At 40.5% G+C, this 19,134-nt stretch overlaps 1 protein-coding gene across 9 annotated transcripts in view; it reads left to right on the plus strand.

Annotated features, from left to right (window-relative positions):
* The window catches only part of ANK2 (ankyrin 2), a 322,501-nt gene that overhangs the window by 181,610 nt on the left and 121,757 nt on the right, over window positions 1-19,134 (plus strand). For all 9 annotated transcript variants that reach the window (XM_068404330.1, XM_068404332.1, XM_068404331.1 and 6 more), the window contains 2 exons: window positions 8,100-8,198; window positions 9,687-9,785. In XM_068404330.1, coding sequence (XP_068260431.1) covers window positions 8,100-8,198; window positions 9,687-9,785 — 198 coding nt within the window. The remainder of the gene's footprint in view (window positions 1-8,099; window positions 8,199-9,686; window positions 9,786-19,134) is intronic.

Raw genomic sequence — 19,134 nt, forward strand, 5'->3', positions numbered from 1 at the left:
AATGGGCACTCACGTAGAAGGAGCACTGGGCAGTCTGGGCGTTGTAGAAATATTCTGTACAGCTTTATCCCACTGACCGCAGTACGGTTGGCCCGTTGAGTTCCCTCAGCCATCCCACACGAAGCACCTGATCCCCTGTGCCCTGAGGTGCGGAAGTCTGAGATTTCCCTCGCTATTTTTGTGAGAGCTCAGCCAGTAAGTAACCATTCAGGGGGTGGTATTTTTAGCCGACTAGCTAACGGGTGGCCGAGCAGGTTAAAATCTTGTAGCTCCCTTGCATTAGCAATGCAGTCGTGGTTACCCTCAGATGGTTAGAGAGTAGCCATGTTTTTTTCCCTTGTTTCAGAAAACTGTAAACTTAAATATGTTTTTATCACTGGTCAATCTGCAACATAAATTGTTTTACGTATTGTTGTAAAAAGGTACTTAAATTTCCTGCTTAAAATACTACCTCCCCTTTCAGGGAGGTTATTACTGCTGTAAAAATACACCGTTAAAGTTTCACCGGTAATGTGATAGAATGTTTTAGCTTGGCTCTTTTGTAAGTCTGTCATCTAAATCCGATTACTTTTGCTTCGTAGCCTAGGGACCTACATTTGCAATGCTTATTTAAGTGACTGGTACCATCAAATTTAACAGGACTGTAACTGTGACTTAAAATAAATACACAAGTGTCCGCATCAGTCCTGAAAAACGTCTTGACGTTCTAGTGAAATCAATGGCATTTCTTTGAAGGAGGACTTGAGATTTCAGGCTCTACGGTGTCCAACTTTCCCCCTGCGCTGGGGGTGCTGCTGCTCCCCATCGTCCCCCAGTAAATCTGGGCAAACCTTGATGCCGTGAGCCACATTGTGCACAACTACTAGTGGCATCGTGCTTAAAGACAGCACATGAGCTGTGCTGTGTTGTGCTGCCTTGGGACTAGGGCATGGGTGCGCAGAGAGACAGCCTGACGTAGGAACCTGGGGTGTGAGGGATAGATTTTCACAGTTTCATGGTGTTCTCAAGACTTCCAAGCCCTTAATTCGGTGGAAAATTAGCTACGTGTTCAATTTCAAAACTCTATTTAAATCCTAATTAATTTAATATAAGTATGCAGCTAAGTGCTAGTCTGAAGAAGGCTGTTTTCCTGAACTGGAGCTTTGTACTATCCAAACATTATCTATACCACCAAGAAAACCTCCATGAAATTCCTTGTTCCTTTTCTGATACTTACATGCTGTCATTCAGACTGGAAAAATGTCAAAACTAAGTAAAAAAACCACAATTGTGGCCACTATTTCTTTTTGAAAAAAGAGTAGATGGAACGATAAGAAATGAAATAATCTAAAATGTTTTGAGACTTTACCTTCCCTGCTGAAGAAGAGCTGCAGATGATGAGAGTAGGCATGTGTCAAACGGAAGTTAGGACACGAAAGTGAGAGCAGTTCTCTTGTCTGTACTGAGGAATTTAATGATGAGCAGGGTAAGAACTGGGGCTTTCCAGGTGCTGCTTATTGAAAACATACAGAAAGAATCTTGTCTTGCTGTCTTGAAGAAAGTTTCCATGAAAAGACCTGCCGTCAAGAAAAAACTTGCCGAGTTATATGGGACACAGCCTGGCAAACTTCAAGTTCACTGATTAGGAGAGCGTAAATCTAGACTGAAGTTCTTATATTCAGGTAGATCCAGCAAAATTTATGTCTTGATTTTTTTTTTTTATTTTTTTATGTCTGGAAGGATCACCCCCAGGACAGAGCACAGCTAATATGATAATTACTTGGAAACATAAGTTATTTTTTCCAGCATTCATGTTCTCTTGCTTGCTACGAGAGGAATATGACAAGGGCTGCTGCAGATTTGTCTTCTGTGGAAAGTGCTTCCCATCTGCACCTGGCTGGCAAAGCTCCTCTTGCGCCGTACACGTGAAATCAGAGCCAGATGAGTGCAAACATCAGAACAGATGCTGAATAATTTCTTAGTGGCTTGAAATAGATAAAGCGTTCCTGGATGATAGGTGGCAACACCAGCAACTTTCAGAATCTGTGGGCTTGCACTGTGGTTAAGGTCAAAGCTCGACTTAGACCCGCACTTGTTAGCGTAAAAAAAGTGGTTGCCTAGTGTGCAAACAGAAAAATCCCATATGAAGATGATTGAATTAAGTAATTTTACCTATCTGACTTAACGCAGGAATTTTCTAGACTCTATGAAGTGTTTTGAGCTCTTGACAAACTGTACAAAACAAAAAAGTGCTAAAATATAAATATAATTAATCTGTAATTTGGATTGTCTCAGCCCTGTTAGCCAGGAAAAACTCTGTGCACTTATCTGTTTCCCTGGAGACGTTGATTACTCCATGGGACTTCCCGAGTACCAAGAATGACCTGTGGCGGGCATCTGACGTTGTCAGCACTAGTGAGCCCCATTTCTTCACCTTCGCCGTCCGTTGAGCAAGTACACGCACTTCAGCGTCTTGCAAACTCCGATTCTGGTGCCATATAAAATTGCTCACAAAGCTTTTTGATAACTAAGACCCTCAGCTTGTGTTGATTGAGCATCACTGGTGTATAGTATATTTTATTAGGAGTGGGGGCAGAGTCCTCTTCTAGAGGTTAGGGAATAGGGAATAAGCCGTGGCAGCTGCTACTGCAGCCTTAGAGTTATTCCTCCTCCTCCGAGGGGTGTGAATGGGGTGTCTACGTGGCTGTGTTCCAGCTCTCTAAGGGGAAGAGCTAACACATTCTGTGCCAAAAACAAGAGGTGTATTTTATTTTTGAGTGAGGGAACTGAATGCTCTTTCAAAAATGAAACCTTGTATATGCAGGAGTTTTTTTCTCAGTATAATGCTATTTTTAGACTAGATCTCATCTCAGAAAACAGCACATAATGTTAAGAGTAAGCTTTCCTGAACAGAGAAAACACCAGATGCTTTCTTCAGTTTTGGCATTTGTTTCTTAGATCCTAAGTTTTCATAGAGATCTGTCTTCATAGATAATCAAAGTATTTCCCTAATTTAACTGTTTCCAAAATCTGATGGAACTTAATGTTTCTGGATATACTGACTACAGGGATTGCTTACAGTTATTAATATAGTTATATAGTTAATAATTAGTTATTAATTATGCTTTGTTGACTGCTACCTTCGTATCAAATTATTATGGAATTGCTTACTTCAGTCTGAATTCAAGCACCATCATCAATTCTGAAAATCATAAATCATTTATATTTATTTCTGGAGAGGGCTAGAAATGTCAGGGGACAAAATTCCCCTGTTTTAAAAACAGTCCCTTTAAAAAAAATGTAATTACCGATATTTTTATAGGATGAAAAACTGATAGCCATTGGAAATCTCCGATTCCTTTAAAGCTGTTTTCCTTATGTTACAAATGTAGCTATTTTAGGACATGGTTGCTATTTCTAGTTAATGTAGCAAAAGAAAAGAACTTGCTTTCGGAATCAATGTTCCAAATGTGGACTGGCAAAATTAACTTTAATTTTAAAGTACGTGTTTGTGCAGCCCATAGCTCTAGCAGAAGGTAGACCCCCAGATCTGAGGGTTCATCAGCTGTCTGCTGTGTTTGGGAACAGAACTGGTAATCCAGAAGGCAACAGAAAGTAACGTTTCCCCATCTTGTCTTTGGAGGCTTGTCAGTTGTCATGGTGATAGAGTCACTTTCTTGGAAGGAACAATTTGCTGGATTTTGGCATTTGTTTCTTCTGTACAAACAGGGGGTGTGTGTGAAGTGTGATACCTTGAACAGGATTCAGATATTAGGTAGTTCTGGGGGACCTCCAACTCCAAGGCTCTTAGAAACTTAGATGTGTTTGGCTTTTGCTCTTGTTTTGTCGGCTTCTTTATAATTTGATTGGTGTCTTTATTGCTTCAGTCAGAGGGAGACAGAGCACCAGCTCTTAATTACCCCTTCATTTAGTCCAAATGGAAAGCAGCTAATGCTCCCAGAACTGCTAACTATAGACTGAAGCAGCCTGTAGTCATAATGGGGTCGGCAGGATCACATGTTGATGTCACTCAGTAGGTTAATTCATCTTCACGAATTCCTAGGCTATAAAGCAACATAAAGGGAGAATTTTCATAATCTGAAATGATTTTTCTTTTTTCAACCGTCCACTTTATTTCTTTGTGGTATTTTTGGGAAAAACTTCAACAAACCTCTGGACTTGAGAAGGCCGTGCCCGGCTCTCTACTGTGTGCCCTTCCCCAAATCCTTCTTGAACAGAGGTTGACCACATGCACTTTTGACTTCCGCAAGAGATTCATTCAGAGGAGAGAATCTGCAGCAACCTTAGATTGACATCTGTTAAAGAGACCTTGTGTGGCAAAGGCAAGAGGAATTAGAAACTCAGATGTTGGCAAATCTTCCTGGGAAGTGTTGTATCCCAACTTCCATCACAGTCGGTGAGAGTTATAAAGGGTCAGACTCTTACTGTAAAGGAAAGAAGAGGGTTAATTTTGTTAATATACATTCCTAATGTTCTTAAAGATATTAAGTGCTTAATGAATGCCTTCAAACGGAAGTAAACTTCAGGGAAGTAAGAATTATTATGTGTAACAAAGGTTGTTTTCTTTAGTGCTGAGACCATTAGATACCGAAGTGACACAAGCAAATGTGGTGGTCATGCTTCCATGCCGTGCTCTCTTCTGCGCTGGCAGAAGCATGTGTGCAGCCCCACACGGAACGACTGAGGCACCTGGTCTGCAGAGAGGTGGCTGGGGAGAGAAATGAGCAGAGGGGAGAGGACAGGAGAAGCAGAAGCACTTCTGGTAGCAGTGCTGACTTGGCTGATGTAAAATGTGCTTTGAACCATAGGTTGAGATGATGTTCTGCCAAGAAGTCGCCTTTCCGTGGGGTCAGTTTGCTTTGGCATGACAGGGTTAGGCAGGAATAGCATAAGCCGTTATTGCTGTCGGACGTAACAGCGATCTGGGTGATGTGCCAGAAGGAGTAAATGGCACAGCAGCATTTGACGCTGAATCGGGCAGAGGCTGGAGAACTTCCATTCCATGAGGACCACTCCATGAAGCAATTGAATTCAAAGGCAGAAGTAGCGTGGACTTCCTTGGGTGATTTTCAGACAACAGCAGTGAGACTTAGTGCCTGTCTTACAGCAAAAAAAGTGACTGACTTGCGATTGGCTTAGAAAAGGTTGGTGATTTCTATGCTGTACAAGAAATCTGTGGGCTTATCTCGTGTGGTGAAAATACGTAGGGTGACGCTATAGTAAGTGCTGTGAGCAGTAGTGGTGTGTGTGGACGTTAGTAGCACTCCATGGGGTACGAAATGTTGACGCCTCTAGTTCTGTGGTAGAGGAGAAAGAGAACGGAGGGATTCAGGCTCTGCAGGGAAACCCTTGAAGAACCAAGCTTGCAAGGCTTAGTATTGTGTTGTTTTAGGAGAGTTAGAATTACAAATGAGCCTCTAAAAGAAAGGTAGTTATGGCTTATGTATGCTTTGTGGGGAGGAGCAGTCCCTAAGCTGTACGGTTTTGCTTAGCAGACAACTAATTTCATCTCCCCCCACCAGCCACAACTTTTTGGTAGGCACAGGAGAGAAAAAGGGAAGCGTCAGAAACCTTCGTTGTTCTAAAATACAAGAATCCCGTTGACAGGAACGGAGGAGTTGCATTGATTAAATCTGAGCTTCTGTCATTGTAAGTAGCAGGGATCAGCCACGTGGGTTGGGAAGTAATTACAGTGTCGGTTCTGGTGACGGAGGAACAAAGCTTGCTTTAAGGCTTCAGTCGCGCTGGCCCTCAGCATTTAAAGTTCAGTGCCTGCTACTGCTTGTCCCGGCTTGCTTTATTTAAGGAATTTATTTAGGCTATAGTTTCTTTCTGTAACCTTTTTACTGAAGCTCATGTATTCTTTCTGCTTGTTCTTAATGGCTAAAAAAAGTCATACGTTGCGAAGAAACTAACATAATCTATGCAACAATATTAGCTTTCGGCTGCTTAATGTGGTGTCATTAGATACATGTCTTAGAGGTACAAATACAGGTATTCTAAGAGATGGCTACTGATTCAGCAGTGGGACAAGCCTTTCTCCGTACTTTGGCACGTGGTAAACTAAAAAAGCAGCTTATCCTCAACTGTTCGCCTTCAGAGGGGGGTGTGTGCCCATGATTCGTGTGGGCCATGCAATAGTGCAGTTTCTGTGCTGTTTGTGGGCTTCAGTCTGCTTGCAGAGAGTCAATGTGGTCAATAACATGTCATAGCAATATATCAGGTTTGTAGCAAGGAGTCAAAGGTTCCGCCTATACTCTCATAGAAAGTGTTGATGCCTGAATCTATGAGATTAGATATGAGAAAGAGGTCTTTGGTCTCAAACAATGAGAAGAATGCTGTGTGTTTCCCCAGAAAATACTATTTCAAAGCTTTCAGCCACCGTAGGTAGTAATTATGGTTATTTAATACTCAGCTGAGATTAAAAAACAAGGAAGATTAGAGCTTTCTGAAATGTTTTCAGCCTGCAAAAAAATCACTGTCACGTACAGTGTTTCTCATCTTGATGATTATGGTCAACCTCACCACATAATTTTGGTTAAAACATTATCCTTGACCCAGGACATGGCACGACTGCCACCCCTGGGCTCTGCAGCTCCCTAGTAAGAGTGTTCCTCTGGACTGAGGCAGATCTGGCTGCTGCTGCTTTACCCACGTAATGGGATTGGAAACCACATTTCTCATTAACATTCCCTAACTACCAGGCTGAGTAAGGGCATTCTTCTTCTTTTGGCAGCTTGTGAAGGTAGCCTTCCTTCAGTTCCTTTGCTTTTCTTATAATTGCACTTCTGAATTTGACCACAAAACCTGCCTGTGCTGCTTACATGAATGTAGAATTAAATGGAGTTACTTCAGAAATGCATTTGGGTTGCTGTGTCTGCAGCCGTTGGACCCACTCCCGTTAAATGCCTCCTGTGAAGTGCTAAGAGCTTTAAAATCCTACTGGGAATTACAAGCTTGAACTGCCTCTGTGGATGGACAAATAAAAGATCAGAAAGCTGCTTGTTTGTTTTGCAGTTGAAATGACTATGAGCTACTTTGGAGACAAGGAAAGTGATAAAAATTACACAGTGCTAAACTTGCTGCGAGTTACTCAAATACCTGAGTATCACTTGTGATGCTTGCGATATGGAGAACAGGAGAATGCTTGAGGGCAGTGGCAGGATCTGTTGCTGTCACCTGCCTGATGTACCGTGAAAAATAGCATAGGATTGTGACAAACAGGTTGGCAATTCAGTTACATTAGACTGTCATTTTATATTTTTCCATTTGGTGGAATAGGCATTCTAGGAAGAGGAGGATACAGTTTCCATGGCTGGAATTTATAAGAGACAAAGTCTCCTATTCCTGTTTAATGTGAAAAGGATTTAGATGCTAACTTCTTTGGTTGCTTTTTTTTTTTTTTAAATTCTAGCTCTTCTTTCATTAATTTTCTTTTCCTTTTTGACTGAGGTTACAAAACCTCCACATTTGATGAAGACTTGCTCATCAGAAACCAGCAGAAGTACTAAGCCAAGGATCAGTATAGTTTGCAAACCACATGTAATCGACAACCATTTTGGTCTACTTGTGCTTTTGGTTTTCTGTTTGATGCCAGTTACCCCAGCGGAGAGTCCAGGGTTTGGGAGAGCTACATCAGCCTGGAATAATCCTGACTAAATAGATGCATCCTGTGTAAATTTGGCTAAGTCCTGTGATTTCTCTGTGTTGATAATACCTCAGTGGGATTAGATAAGGTTCCAGTAAAGAGAAGGCAGATAGGCACTCAGATGTTGAAATACTGAGCTCCACGGAGATACCTGTGGTAGTAGTCTGGGGAAATGTGGAACTATCAGAAGGGAAGGAATCTCTTATGGATACTGGCAAAATATGGTTTGTTTTGATGTCTTTGTTGCTATGAGAAAAATGTTGTTGGAGAAATCTGTTGCACAGTGCCTTGGCTTAAATAGCCAAGTCCAAAATATCTGACTTATGTAGACAGTCAGCTAAGAGATGTAACAGTATTCCCAGCTACTAATCTTCTTCTTACACCAGGGTAAGGTAGGAATGTGCATCTCCAGAGCTGATGTTTGTAATTGATACGGCCCTTGTGCTTACAGAATGGACTCAATGCTCTGCACCTGGCAGCTAAAGAAGGCCATGTGGGACTGGTACAAGAGCTATTGGAAAGAGGGTCGGCTGTGGATTCTGCCACTAAGGTAATTCATGCACGTCTCTAAGTTTATTCACAAAAAGTCAAATACGTGGGAGAAATTTTGAAAAAAAAAAATATAAAGTACAAAATAAGATAATAATATAAATAGCTCACTGATGCTTAAAATGTTATTTCTATTATGGCCTGCGAGTCTATGTTCTTTGCTGAAGCTCATCGGTAGTAAACGAAGAGGGAAAGATTATTATTTGTACAATCTGTTTGCAAGAGAAGCATTAAAAGTTTTTAGCCATGCCAGGTTTTTCATTATTTCCAATGACAGGTCCCCATTATAGAAAGAATGAATATAGCTCAAAATACTAATTATTTCAAATCTGTGAAGGTTGGTAATTGACTGTATCATATCCAGAGCCTTTTCACTCGAGGGCACAATGGAAAAAAACACCTGTGTGATAAGTCGTTTTGCCTTCAGCCCTTCCACAGGCAGGCACCATGCGCATGTCCAGAACATTCAGTCAGTTGTTATTTGTCTGTGGGTGGTAAATTCCTTGTGGTGGGCCAGATTTGTTGGCTTGAACGATGAGATGTTTGACTCCTGGTGTCTAGGTTGGCTGGCTGTGCTCAGCCTTTGCATTCAGTTACCACCACTGTGTCCCCGCGGCTCTCTTATTTTTTATGATTTCTGATGCACAGGATCTTCATCAAGGTTAACACTTGGTCCTCAGCTCAGAGAGCTTCTTGCTGAACTTGGGATTTCCATCAATGATGGAAAAAACAGAATTTTCCTCTTTCAAAAACATCTTTAAGTCACCCCTCAGTGAAGCTGTTGGTAGAACCACCAGGTTACAGACAGGACTTTTGGGTTTTGGTTTTATGAACCTCGATTCTTTAATAAAGCAATTTAAATATTGCTCCCAGGATGAGAGATTGGCCTGGAAAAAATACAAGGCTCTTAGAAAAGCAGTGATCTACCACACTGCTGCTGTTTTGGGAGAGATTATTTTTATTGTGCAGTGCATCTCATAACTTAAAGTTTCAAAAATATGCATTTTCATTTTATGCCAATTAGAGAAGAGGAAAAAAGATTTCTCTTCTGCATTTAAAAGGCTGGTTTCTGTTACTTAACAGTCAGACCTTCCTTTTGGGTCTTGTACTGGGAAATCTCATTTTACACGTGATTCGCAGCTTGAATTTTAGGACTTCTAGATTTCAGCTACCTTCTGCAGGGCATGATCTCTGGACCTGAATGAAAAAAACCTGTTAGCCCATACTAAACTTTACCTAGAAGTTTGTCCCATGCCTCAGTCCCATTCCATAATTTCACTCAAAAGTTATGTTAGGATGTCAGTGTTACGCAACCACTCAAGAAATCTTCATGGCTGCAACTGCCAGTTCTGTCCCTCGTGATGTTTATGGAACATCACAGAATTACAAGGTAAAACTGTAGTCAAAAAATGAATGTTATAAAGAAATGCTGGTTGAAATTATTCCTGAAGAAGGGTAATGTCTTCCATTTTTTCCCTCCCTATAACAGAAAGGGAATACAGCCCTGCACATCGCATCCTTAGCAGGACAAGCTGAAGTGGTCAAAGTTCTGGTTAAGGAAGGAGCCAATATTAATGCACAATCTCAGGTATGATGCTGTTTTCCTTTCTTTCTTCTACAAGTTATTTGGTGAGATTTTATGAGATAGATCTGAGGTGTCAGGCAGTGATTCCAAACGTCCAAGCCTGGCAAATCAGTCAAATTGAGGCTTACGTAGCATTCACTGGTAAGTAGAATAAAAGCAAATAAATTGAAGTCATTATTTACTCATTGTGTGATACAAGAACTCACATTGTTGTTGATTGAAATTGTTTAGGAATTCCTAGTGTGCTTTAGTAAGTTGTTTCAGAAATTTTTCAAAGTGTAGAAATATTATATCATATGTTTGAGTTGTATTTGGTGAGCAGTAAAGAAGAAGATAATTTCTCAAAGACTTGGTTTATACAATTGCTTTTCGTGGTTATTTGTTGGCTAAAAATTTGCAGATAACTTACTCCAGGCTTCTGAACTCATTCTTTATGTGATCAGAAAGAATTTAAATCAAAAGTTTGGAATGTACATTTGCATTGGGGAAATCCACCTTGTCTTATCAGGCAAAGCAGCTGTAAAACCAGCCCTGTTATTTCCACTGACGAGAAGCTTGTCTGCTCTTCCAAAACGTACCAGAGATGTTGCAGAGACTGACCGATGGGCAGATCTTCTCTCCGTGGGTTGGGCGAGGCTGTGGTGGCAGCCGCCTGCCCGCTGTGGTTTCAGAGCTGGAAACAACCCGTGCGAGACTGCAGTGAACAACATACTGCAGACTGGCTAGGTGATGGTTTGTTTTCTGAGCTAACTGTCCCTGTCTCCTCTGCCCTATCAAATACACGCACTATTAGCACAGTAGATTAATTGACCAAGTTATCCTAACACATATGGGAGGTACCTATTATTTCCTCTGTTTAGGATTAGGAATAATTTATCAAATACATAATTTAATGTTTGTAAATGCTACCTTAACTGTGGCAACTGTCTGTGGCTACGAAGAACTGAACAGAGGGTATAGATGAGGACTATATGTGAGAAAGAAACTGCATCTTTCTGAAGCATCTAGTCAGCTGGTGACATTCTCCAAGTAAATCATCAAGCTAACGAACAGGGTTCAAATTGAGTCCTAGTGCGTCACTCAGTGACCACAAAGACCGTTTCTGCAGTAATGGTGTAAGCGAAGATGATGAGAAACACAAGTCACGCTTCAGGGGTGGATTAATTTCAAATTAAATTTTCCTGGCACTTACTGTCTATAGGCAAGATAATGGCCCTTAGCTTATCTCGCTGGGATACGTGAGCAGAACAAGGAGAGAGCGATCTGATTTACCAGTGCAGCTAGGAACTGCCTCGGTGGAAGGGGGTTTCAGGCAGCATAGCTGGGCCTGTGTGAGATGCTTTTCTCAGTCCTCTTCTGTAGCACATTCCCTGATGGTTAGGAACACAGAGAAGACTGTGAAAGGTTTTGATTTGTCAGAGCCCATCCTAAGTCTGCCTAGCTCCACATTCTGCTTGCCCAGACCTGGGACACTGGGACCTGGAGGGTTTTTTTGCTGTTTGATGTTACAAATTTATGACGAACAGTGTAAAGTAAGTAGAAAGCAGATGAGCGAATAGGTTTATAAAATGAATAGGTGTGTTTATACCTTCATTACATTTTAAGACAAGAGAGAGAAATTGAAAAGATCTTTAAGCTGCCTGACTCCAAGATTTTAAAAATATTTTCTTTATTATAATAGCTTTTTGCCCCAGAGTGACTGCTAAAGAGCTCTCTCAGGACAACTGATGGTCAATTACTCCCCATGCTCTACTTCCATTAAAGATAAGAAATGTTGTAATTCCATTGCTCAAAAATATAGCAAACTCCTTTCATAATGACCGAACTGGATGATTTCTTCATACATTTATCAGCCTTTTCACGTGTATAAGGAGATAAAGTAACATCTTTATAATGTTAGGATTTTGAGCATGGTAAGAGAAATAATTATAAAAATGATACTTTCATGAAGGCATTATCCCTCAAAAAGTCTTCTCAAAGGCTCTTCCTTAGGCTGGAAAAATAAATCACGTTTTCTAAATAAAAAAAAAAAAATCCTACCAGAATTGGAAATTGTTTCCACAGGTATTATTTTATACAGTATTCTAGTTTTAAATACATTTATTGTTAGCACTGGGCGTTCCGTGTAATGCACACAGACCTGTTAACAGGCATTTCCTACTTGAACTAATTGAATGAATCTGGTGGAGGACATTTTTCCCCAGTACTGCTTGGTGGTTGCCTCCAGACAGGATGAATTCAGACTGCTGAGATACGTATGCCCTGGATTTGTGCCACGTTGTCTTAATTAAACAAGTCCCGTTGACTTGAATGGGAGGGAGAGTCCTTTATGCAGTGTGATCCAGCCGTGGGGGACTTTGGGGTGTGTCTTTCTGGCCTGCTGTGCTTTCCCAGAAGAGATGGATAACAGCTGCTTCAGGCAGGAGGAGATGTTCAGGGGCTCTTGGTGCTGGGGCCGAGGGGTACTTCCCGTGGAAGGTGTCCTCTTGGAGGGACCGCTCTGGTGGTTTCCTGGTCAAAGCACTGTCATGAGCACAAGGGTAAACAACGGCACACGGCGAGAGAGGCACAGGACCTAGATCTGTCTTCTTTTTGGTAAATGTTGAATGCACTTGGGTAATATTTACTGATCGTGTTCAGCACTTCGAATAGTATTTGTGTGTGAGCATTCGCACACGTGTTCCCATGTAGCTAGTAATTTGAGTATGAATGAATGTGTTTCCTATATGATGGGGGGAAAGGATGTACTTTTCTTAGTCAGGACTCTGGGCAGACTTCTAAGAATTTGGTTCTAATACTGATTTGCCAGAACCTTCCCTTGGAAGATTAAATAAAAAAGTAATTTCTTTATGCCCAGTGAATGGAATGAGGATAATGAATGTTGCCTTTCTGCTCAAGATTGCATTGACATGCTCAAGAATCACACGTGTCATAGAAAATTAATAAGGTGGCAAAAAAAAAAGAGAAGAAACCCAGAAACTTCAGAATTAATAAAGAATAGACACATGATTTATGATACAAGATCAAGAAAGATTCAAGCTTACATAACTACAGCTAGTCAAAGAAAAAAGTTATATAGAAAAAGGAGAAGAGAATGACTGAACAGAATATTCTTGACTACTCAAATACTGAGGTTTTTTTTGTCAGGAAGTATGTCACTGATGAAAAGGTGAAGAAAAAAATCATATCGGGAATGAGCTTAATTGAGAAAGTCAGAAATGAACAAAAATACAAATTAAAGGTATATTTGAACAAAAAAGTGAGAAATTATGACTGAAATGCTCAGTTTCTTATGGTTTCTTATGTTTTCTCTCAATTCCATTTTTAAAAATAGATGTGTTATTGTCACTCTTAAATCTTTTAGGAGCAGATGTTGGTATTGAGGGTATAAAGGGTATATTACATCCTCTCCTTGGTATCCCAGTTATTTCACACTTTATTTTTTTTAGGCCCCTGCTAAATGCCATTTGTGGGTAGTGATTTAATGCCAGTGAAGTTACTCAGGTTGCTCCGTAACTTCCTCTTTAAAGAACCCGGTATCTGCCAAGGTCATTCTCATTTCCAGTGATAGCCATTTGCCATAGTGACAACATTTCTTCACTGATGATAAGCTGATAGAGAAAAGAGTCTTCTCAACTCCAGCTTGTTCAATTTATTGCTTTTCCTTTCCTTTTCTCCATTAAATTGCATAAAAAACACTGGCCTTTATCAAAACTTACCACCAGTGACATCTGAAACACCACACTGATTTCCCAGTTCCTTGCAGCAATGAAATAACAGAATTATCTCAGAAAATGCTATTAAAAGCACTGTAACCACTGAGATTACAAACCCCATCTGTGCTATCCGGTGCTGTTAAGCATTCAGGACTTTGATTTTATGGATTTTGTTTTTCTGTTAGGTTGCTTTGCCCTTCAGTTTCATGTTGGCCTTCAGAGCTGTTATTTTGTTCATCCTCCTCTTTTTAAAAGTCTGTTCCTTTTGAGCTAATATGTCATCGCTCCTATTTTTAGAAAAGTAATTTCTATTTTGATACAAAGCCTAATTGCACAGTGATTACTAATGGAACGACTCCACTTTCACCTGCATGCATATCATTTGAGAGCTGACATCTTCCTTGAGCACGTTTCAGGCAAATGCTGAAATGAGGGCAAACCCAGAATTGGCCAGAGGCATCTAGAAGCTGCTGGTCCTTTTTGGCATACCTCCACCTAGAAGTTGACAGTGTGCGATTGATTGGGTCAATTAGAATCGCCTTTTGCTACAAGTATTGCTGGAGAAAATATATATAATGAGTGTCTATAAAACATTCACTTGGTTGACTCTGGTCATAGTTCAGTGAGCAGATCTAGATACGCGTTATCAAGTAGAAAAATAAATTTCTGCAACTTCTTGTCTTGATTTGACCAAGGTTTTTGGTCATGTATAGATCTGACCAAGCTGCACTCATTGATAATATAAAATCTTGTCTGGGGACTGAATGTACAAACTATAATGTAAAGTGGGTAACAAATCTCCTGGGGTTAGTCCAGGCTACTCCTTTGATTACATTTCCTTGCAGAGCAGAACAAGGTCATCCCATGGAATGATGTAATCTTTTGCAATATGTATTCACTTGTGTGGGTGATCCTCTAGGTACTGCTGAATTTCAGTGGGGAATTCAGAAAAAGTCCTCAGGGGTATTGAAATGTTTCATTATGCAGAACCATGGAAGCGGCATTGGGCACTTGTCACTCTCTCACCCACCCATCACACACTTTTACTGGGCACAGTGGTATCCTCCTTTCACAGCTGGGTCACGTCTTTACCCCAAACCTATCCTGAGTTGTTGCTTGTGCATTAGAACACTAATTCTTTTTTTTTTGTAATCTTCCTCTCAATGAGTGTCTACTTTTGCGACCTATTAGGAATTCTTATGCCAGTTCTTGATCTTTTTTCCCAGGTGGAAGAAACATCACCAGATTTAGTCAGTCCCACCCTTCCCTTTGATAAATTACCATTTCTCTCTATTGCTTTCTCTTAAAGTCAGATTGTATCATCTGACTCACGTATAGGCATCAGAGCTGTCTGATAACTGCAATATTAGCGTGCCAAATGTGATGATACCCCTACTGCAATAATCTTAATAACTGGGTCTACCTGTAGGCTGCCCCTGTGGCAATGATGCTGAGCTGTTCTGACCACACATACCTTACAGAATGGATCTGTCCTGACATTAGAATCATAGAATCGCTTTCGTTGGAAAGAACCTTTAAGTTTATGGAGTCCAACCATTAACCTAATGCTACCAAGCCCACCACTAAACCATGTCCCTCAGCACCACATCTACTCATCTTTAAATCCCTCCAGGGATGATGACTCCACCACTGCCCTGGGCAGCCTGTTGCAATGCTTGACAACCCTTTCCATGAAGAAATTTTTCCTGATATCCAATCTAAACCTCCCCTGGTGCAACTTGAGGCTCTTTCCTCTCATCCTGTCACTTGTTACTGGAAGAAGAGACCGACCCCACCTCGCTACAACCTCCTTTCAGGTAGTTGTAGACAGCAATAAGGTCTCCCCTGAGCCTCCTTTTCTCCAGGCTAAACACCCCCGGTTCCTTCAGCCGCTCCTTCCTCCACTCCAAACAAGGTCAAAAAAAGTTAGCCTCATGTGAAGAGTTGCACCTCCTAAAATGAGGTGATTTGACAAATGTCAAGTGAATGAGGTACAGAGCGCTGAAAAGGGAAAGACAAAATGAGGAACTAAAATTCACACCTGTTCAGTAACGGTAAGAGAATTATCATGTCCTGGAGTCCCCTAAGAAAGAAATTATCCCTTTCAATTTTAAAATTAAAATTAAATTCAATTTAAAAAAAACCTCTGCCACAGAGCTTAGAACAGAACATGTTCCCTGTTAGCAGCTAGGGTTGTGCTTTGACCACTGCTGCATCTAGGGGCCCTCACAAAAGGAGGAGCTGCCTTTTAATCGTCAGATTATTTAAAGTGACCCAGATACAGAAAGCAAGGATTAGATAAATCAGTCCTCCCCCGAGCTCATCTTGTTATTTAAAAGCCCTCTGGTTTCCCTTCCTCTATATCCTTCTCTAAGCTCATCGCAAACACATTAGCCAAGAAATATTTTTGTTTAAATTTGCCCCCGTTACGGTTACTGCTTCCTGTTTCAGCACAGAGGAGATGCTGTCCTGACTGCTAGAGTATTCTTATCCTCACTATTCACGAGATTGAAGCAATCCTTAGAGTAACATAAAATTTCCAGCCTCAATATGCTTTCCCAAACATGAGGGATAAGAGAGCTTGTTGAATGTCCGTTTTCAGTGTTACCACAAAAGCAAAGGGAGGATTTATGGGATTCTCAGAGAAGTGATCAGCTTGTCTCTCTCAGGATGCCCTAGGATTTGCTTTACCAGAGATTGCTCTCCCCGTGGTTTGTAAAGATAATCTTACCTTCAGAACAGAGTGTATTTTGCAGAGTATTTGCTGCTCCATTATGACAAAAGGTTTTAATTCCACCAGCTGGGCTTTCTGTTTTGCATCAGTGTGTTTAGAGAGCCAGGTTTTTAGCTGCTGTGTATCAAGAGGAGTCATTTAGCTGCAGTTCGTCATTACTAATGTAATAAAGGATCAGGCCCATTATCTCTTCACTGGAGGGGAAAAAAAAAAAGAAATGCCTTCTGGAGGATTATATGGATTTTGAGAGATGTAAACAAAAGTAATACATTAATGTATTGAACAACGAAAGAACAGATATATTTATTCACCCTGTCTTAAACTAGTCCAAGTTTCAGCTGCCTGTCTCTTACAGTGATTATCAGTTAATGATAAACAACCCTTATTCCTGATCTTTGAAATACGATGTCAAGCAACCATGGAAGTGGTTGTTAAAGTGCTATAAAGGGTCCAATGGTCCAGGTTGAAAGTTTTTAATTTTAAAAAATAGTGGGTTTTTTTTCAGCTAATAATGTGATACATGGCCTCTAATATTGATTCTTAAAATGCATCAACTTTAGGAGCCTGCAATAAACCAACACACCAGCTGGCAGGGTAAGGGCTCACCAGACCAACATGCCACATTTCATGTACATTACCTCCTGTAATGATGCAATGACAGTATGAACCAGGCAGTGGAAATGTTATCCACATATGCTTACAAAAGCGTAGATATAACTGAGTCACAACCAAATAAATACAAACATTTCGTTTATAATTTTAGTGCAATATTGTCTTCCTTGCAGCCCTCAACTATATACATGAAATAAATGGTTGTTTTCAGTACTCCTTTTCCTTTACCTGTGGGAGGCAAACCCCAAACGCCAGTAGCTCTCCAGTGCCCTTACAGATGTGTCACTTTACATTGAATAATTCTGTGCTCACAAATGTTTACGTCTAATCTGTGTGTCGTCCTTTTTACTAGCACTTTCCAGCTTTGTTATAAAAGGACATGACACCCCAGGAAAATGAATATATACTAATGCGCTGCTAATTTTGAAACATGGAGGAAAGAGCCTGGTCAGAAAACATAAAGTGCTTTCATCAATACCAGAAATCCACAGTATTTAATTTAGCTGGTTGTTGATTATCCAAAAGATGTTTTCATTGAATTTCTCTTTCTCACAATGTGGATATAGGGCAAAACAAAAATCCCCTCCGTGAAGGTGCTCTCAGCATCACAACTGTGCAGTCAGAGGGGCAGGAGGACAAGAGGGGAACAGAGTGCACTTTCTTCCTCAGCCTTTCAATGTTGAGCCAGATGTGAAGCTGGAGCAAATCACTTCTCTCAGGGAAAGGAAAGAATCTTGAACTGATTCTCGAAGGCATAATCTCTGGTTTTTGCACTGCTGTTGGTTCAGCATTTCTCCTTATGGTTGAAGTAGTACCAAACTCTCTTCTAGGCTCCCAAGGAGAACATATGGATGGATACCAAACTGTCTTCTGAGCACTGCAATGGTACATTTTACACAAATAGATGTTCTTACGATAAAGCATTTAAGGATAAAATCAAGGAGTACGCAAGTAGTACGTGTCACACCTTGGCAGCATTGATCTGAATGCTTGGTAGGCACTCCAGGCTCACTGGAGAAAAAAAGGGCAGTAGTTTTCCAGGAGTTTTAGTTGTTTTGAACTTGTGAGAGCCTGCTAAAATACATCAGTTTAAATACAGTTGTTCACTAAAAAAAAAATCTGAAATTTTAAAAAATGTGTATAGTATTAGACAGTTAATATTTAGAGTTCCAGTTCTGATAGTAAACATGGGGTTTTTTAATCCTTTTTAGTCATAGATGTAATAAAGTGTAGTTTCCTTCTATCCACCTTTGCATTCTCAATTTCATGCTGGTTAAACTGTCAGTTGAGCAAGATGGGCTCTTGATTTGAATATGCTCAGTCTTTCTTTGGAGTAGCCCACTTTCCCTTGACTGTGTGGCAAAATGAGACTCCTTAGGCACCTTAAGTTTGGCAACTTAAAATTAAATGCTGTAAATTTCCCTTTAGCATATCTTCATAGACTTGGGGGTTGGACTTAGATGATCTCCAGAGGTCCCTTCCAACCCTTAACCATTCTGTGATTCTATGTGACAATTGTGTATTTGCTTGAATATAAATATAGATGTAGTAGTACAAATATTTCTGAGTTTTTTTTTCCTTGAAAAAGAATATGGATTATATGATTGTTTTACGGAAAATGTATTTTAATGGAAAAGAAAGAGGAATGTGAATAATTGGTAAAGTTACTGCTATATAAAACTTCCAGATTTTTACGTAAGCTAACAAAAGAGACTTTTAAAAGTTAAAGTAGGTACCTTGATCTATCCTTAATTCACCCTTTTAGGCAGAGAATCTCTCCTGCTAAGATAAAATCCTCTTATGAAGAATTTATTTTTAGACTGGCTGAAAATAATGCTCTGAGCATAATCCACAACAAAGTTTCCAGAATTGTGATATTGGTGATTCTATCAGGATGTGTGTTCTTAATTTAGCTTGTAGGGTTGCATTTATTTGTAACAGGCGTATTTCATTGATTAAAATTAATTAATTGCTTGGATTGTTAGAGGATTTTCCACTGAATCACACAATGGCTGAGGTTGGAAGGCAACTCTGGAGGTCATCTGGTTCAATGCCTCTGCTCAAGCAGGGCCACCTAGAGCAGGCTGCCCAGGACCAGGTCCAGATGGCTTTTGAACATCTCCAAGGATGGAGACTCCACAACCTCTCTGGGCAACCTGTGCCAGTCCTCAGTCACCCTCACGGTAAAAAAGTGTTTCTTGCTGTTTAGAGGGAACCTCCTGGGTGCCCGTGGTGGCCTCTGGTCCTTTTCCTTACCTGCATAACGTTCTCCTATTCGAGAGAGAATAGC

Source organism: Nyctibius grandis, chromosome 6 (assembly GCF_013368605.1).
Source record: "Nyctibius grandis isolate bNycGra1 chromosome 6, bNycGra1.pri, whole genome shotgun sequence".
NCBI lineage: Eukaryota > Metazoa > Chordata > Aves > Nyctibiiformes > Nyctibiidae > Nyctibius > Nyctibius grandis.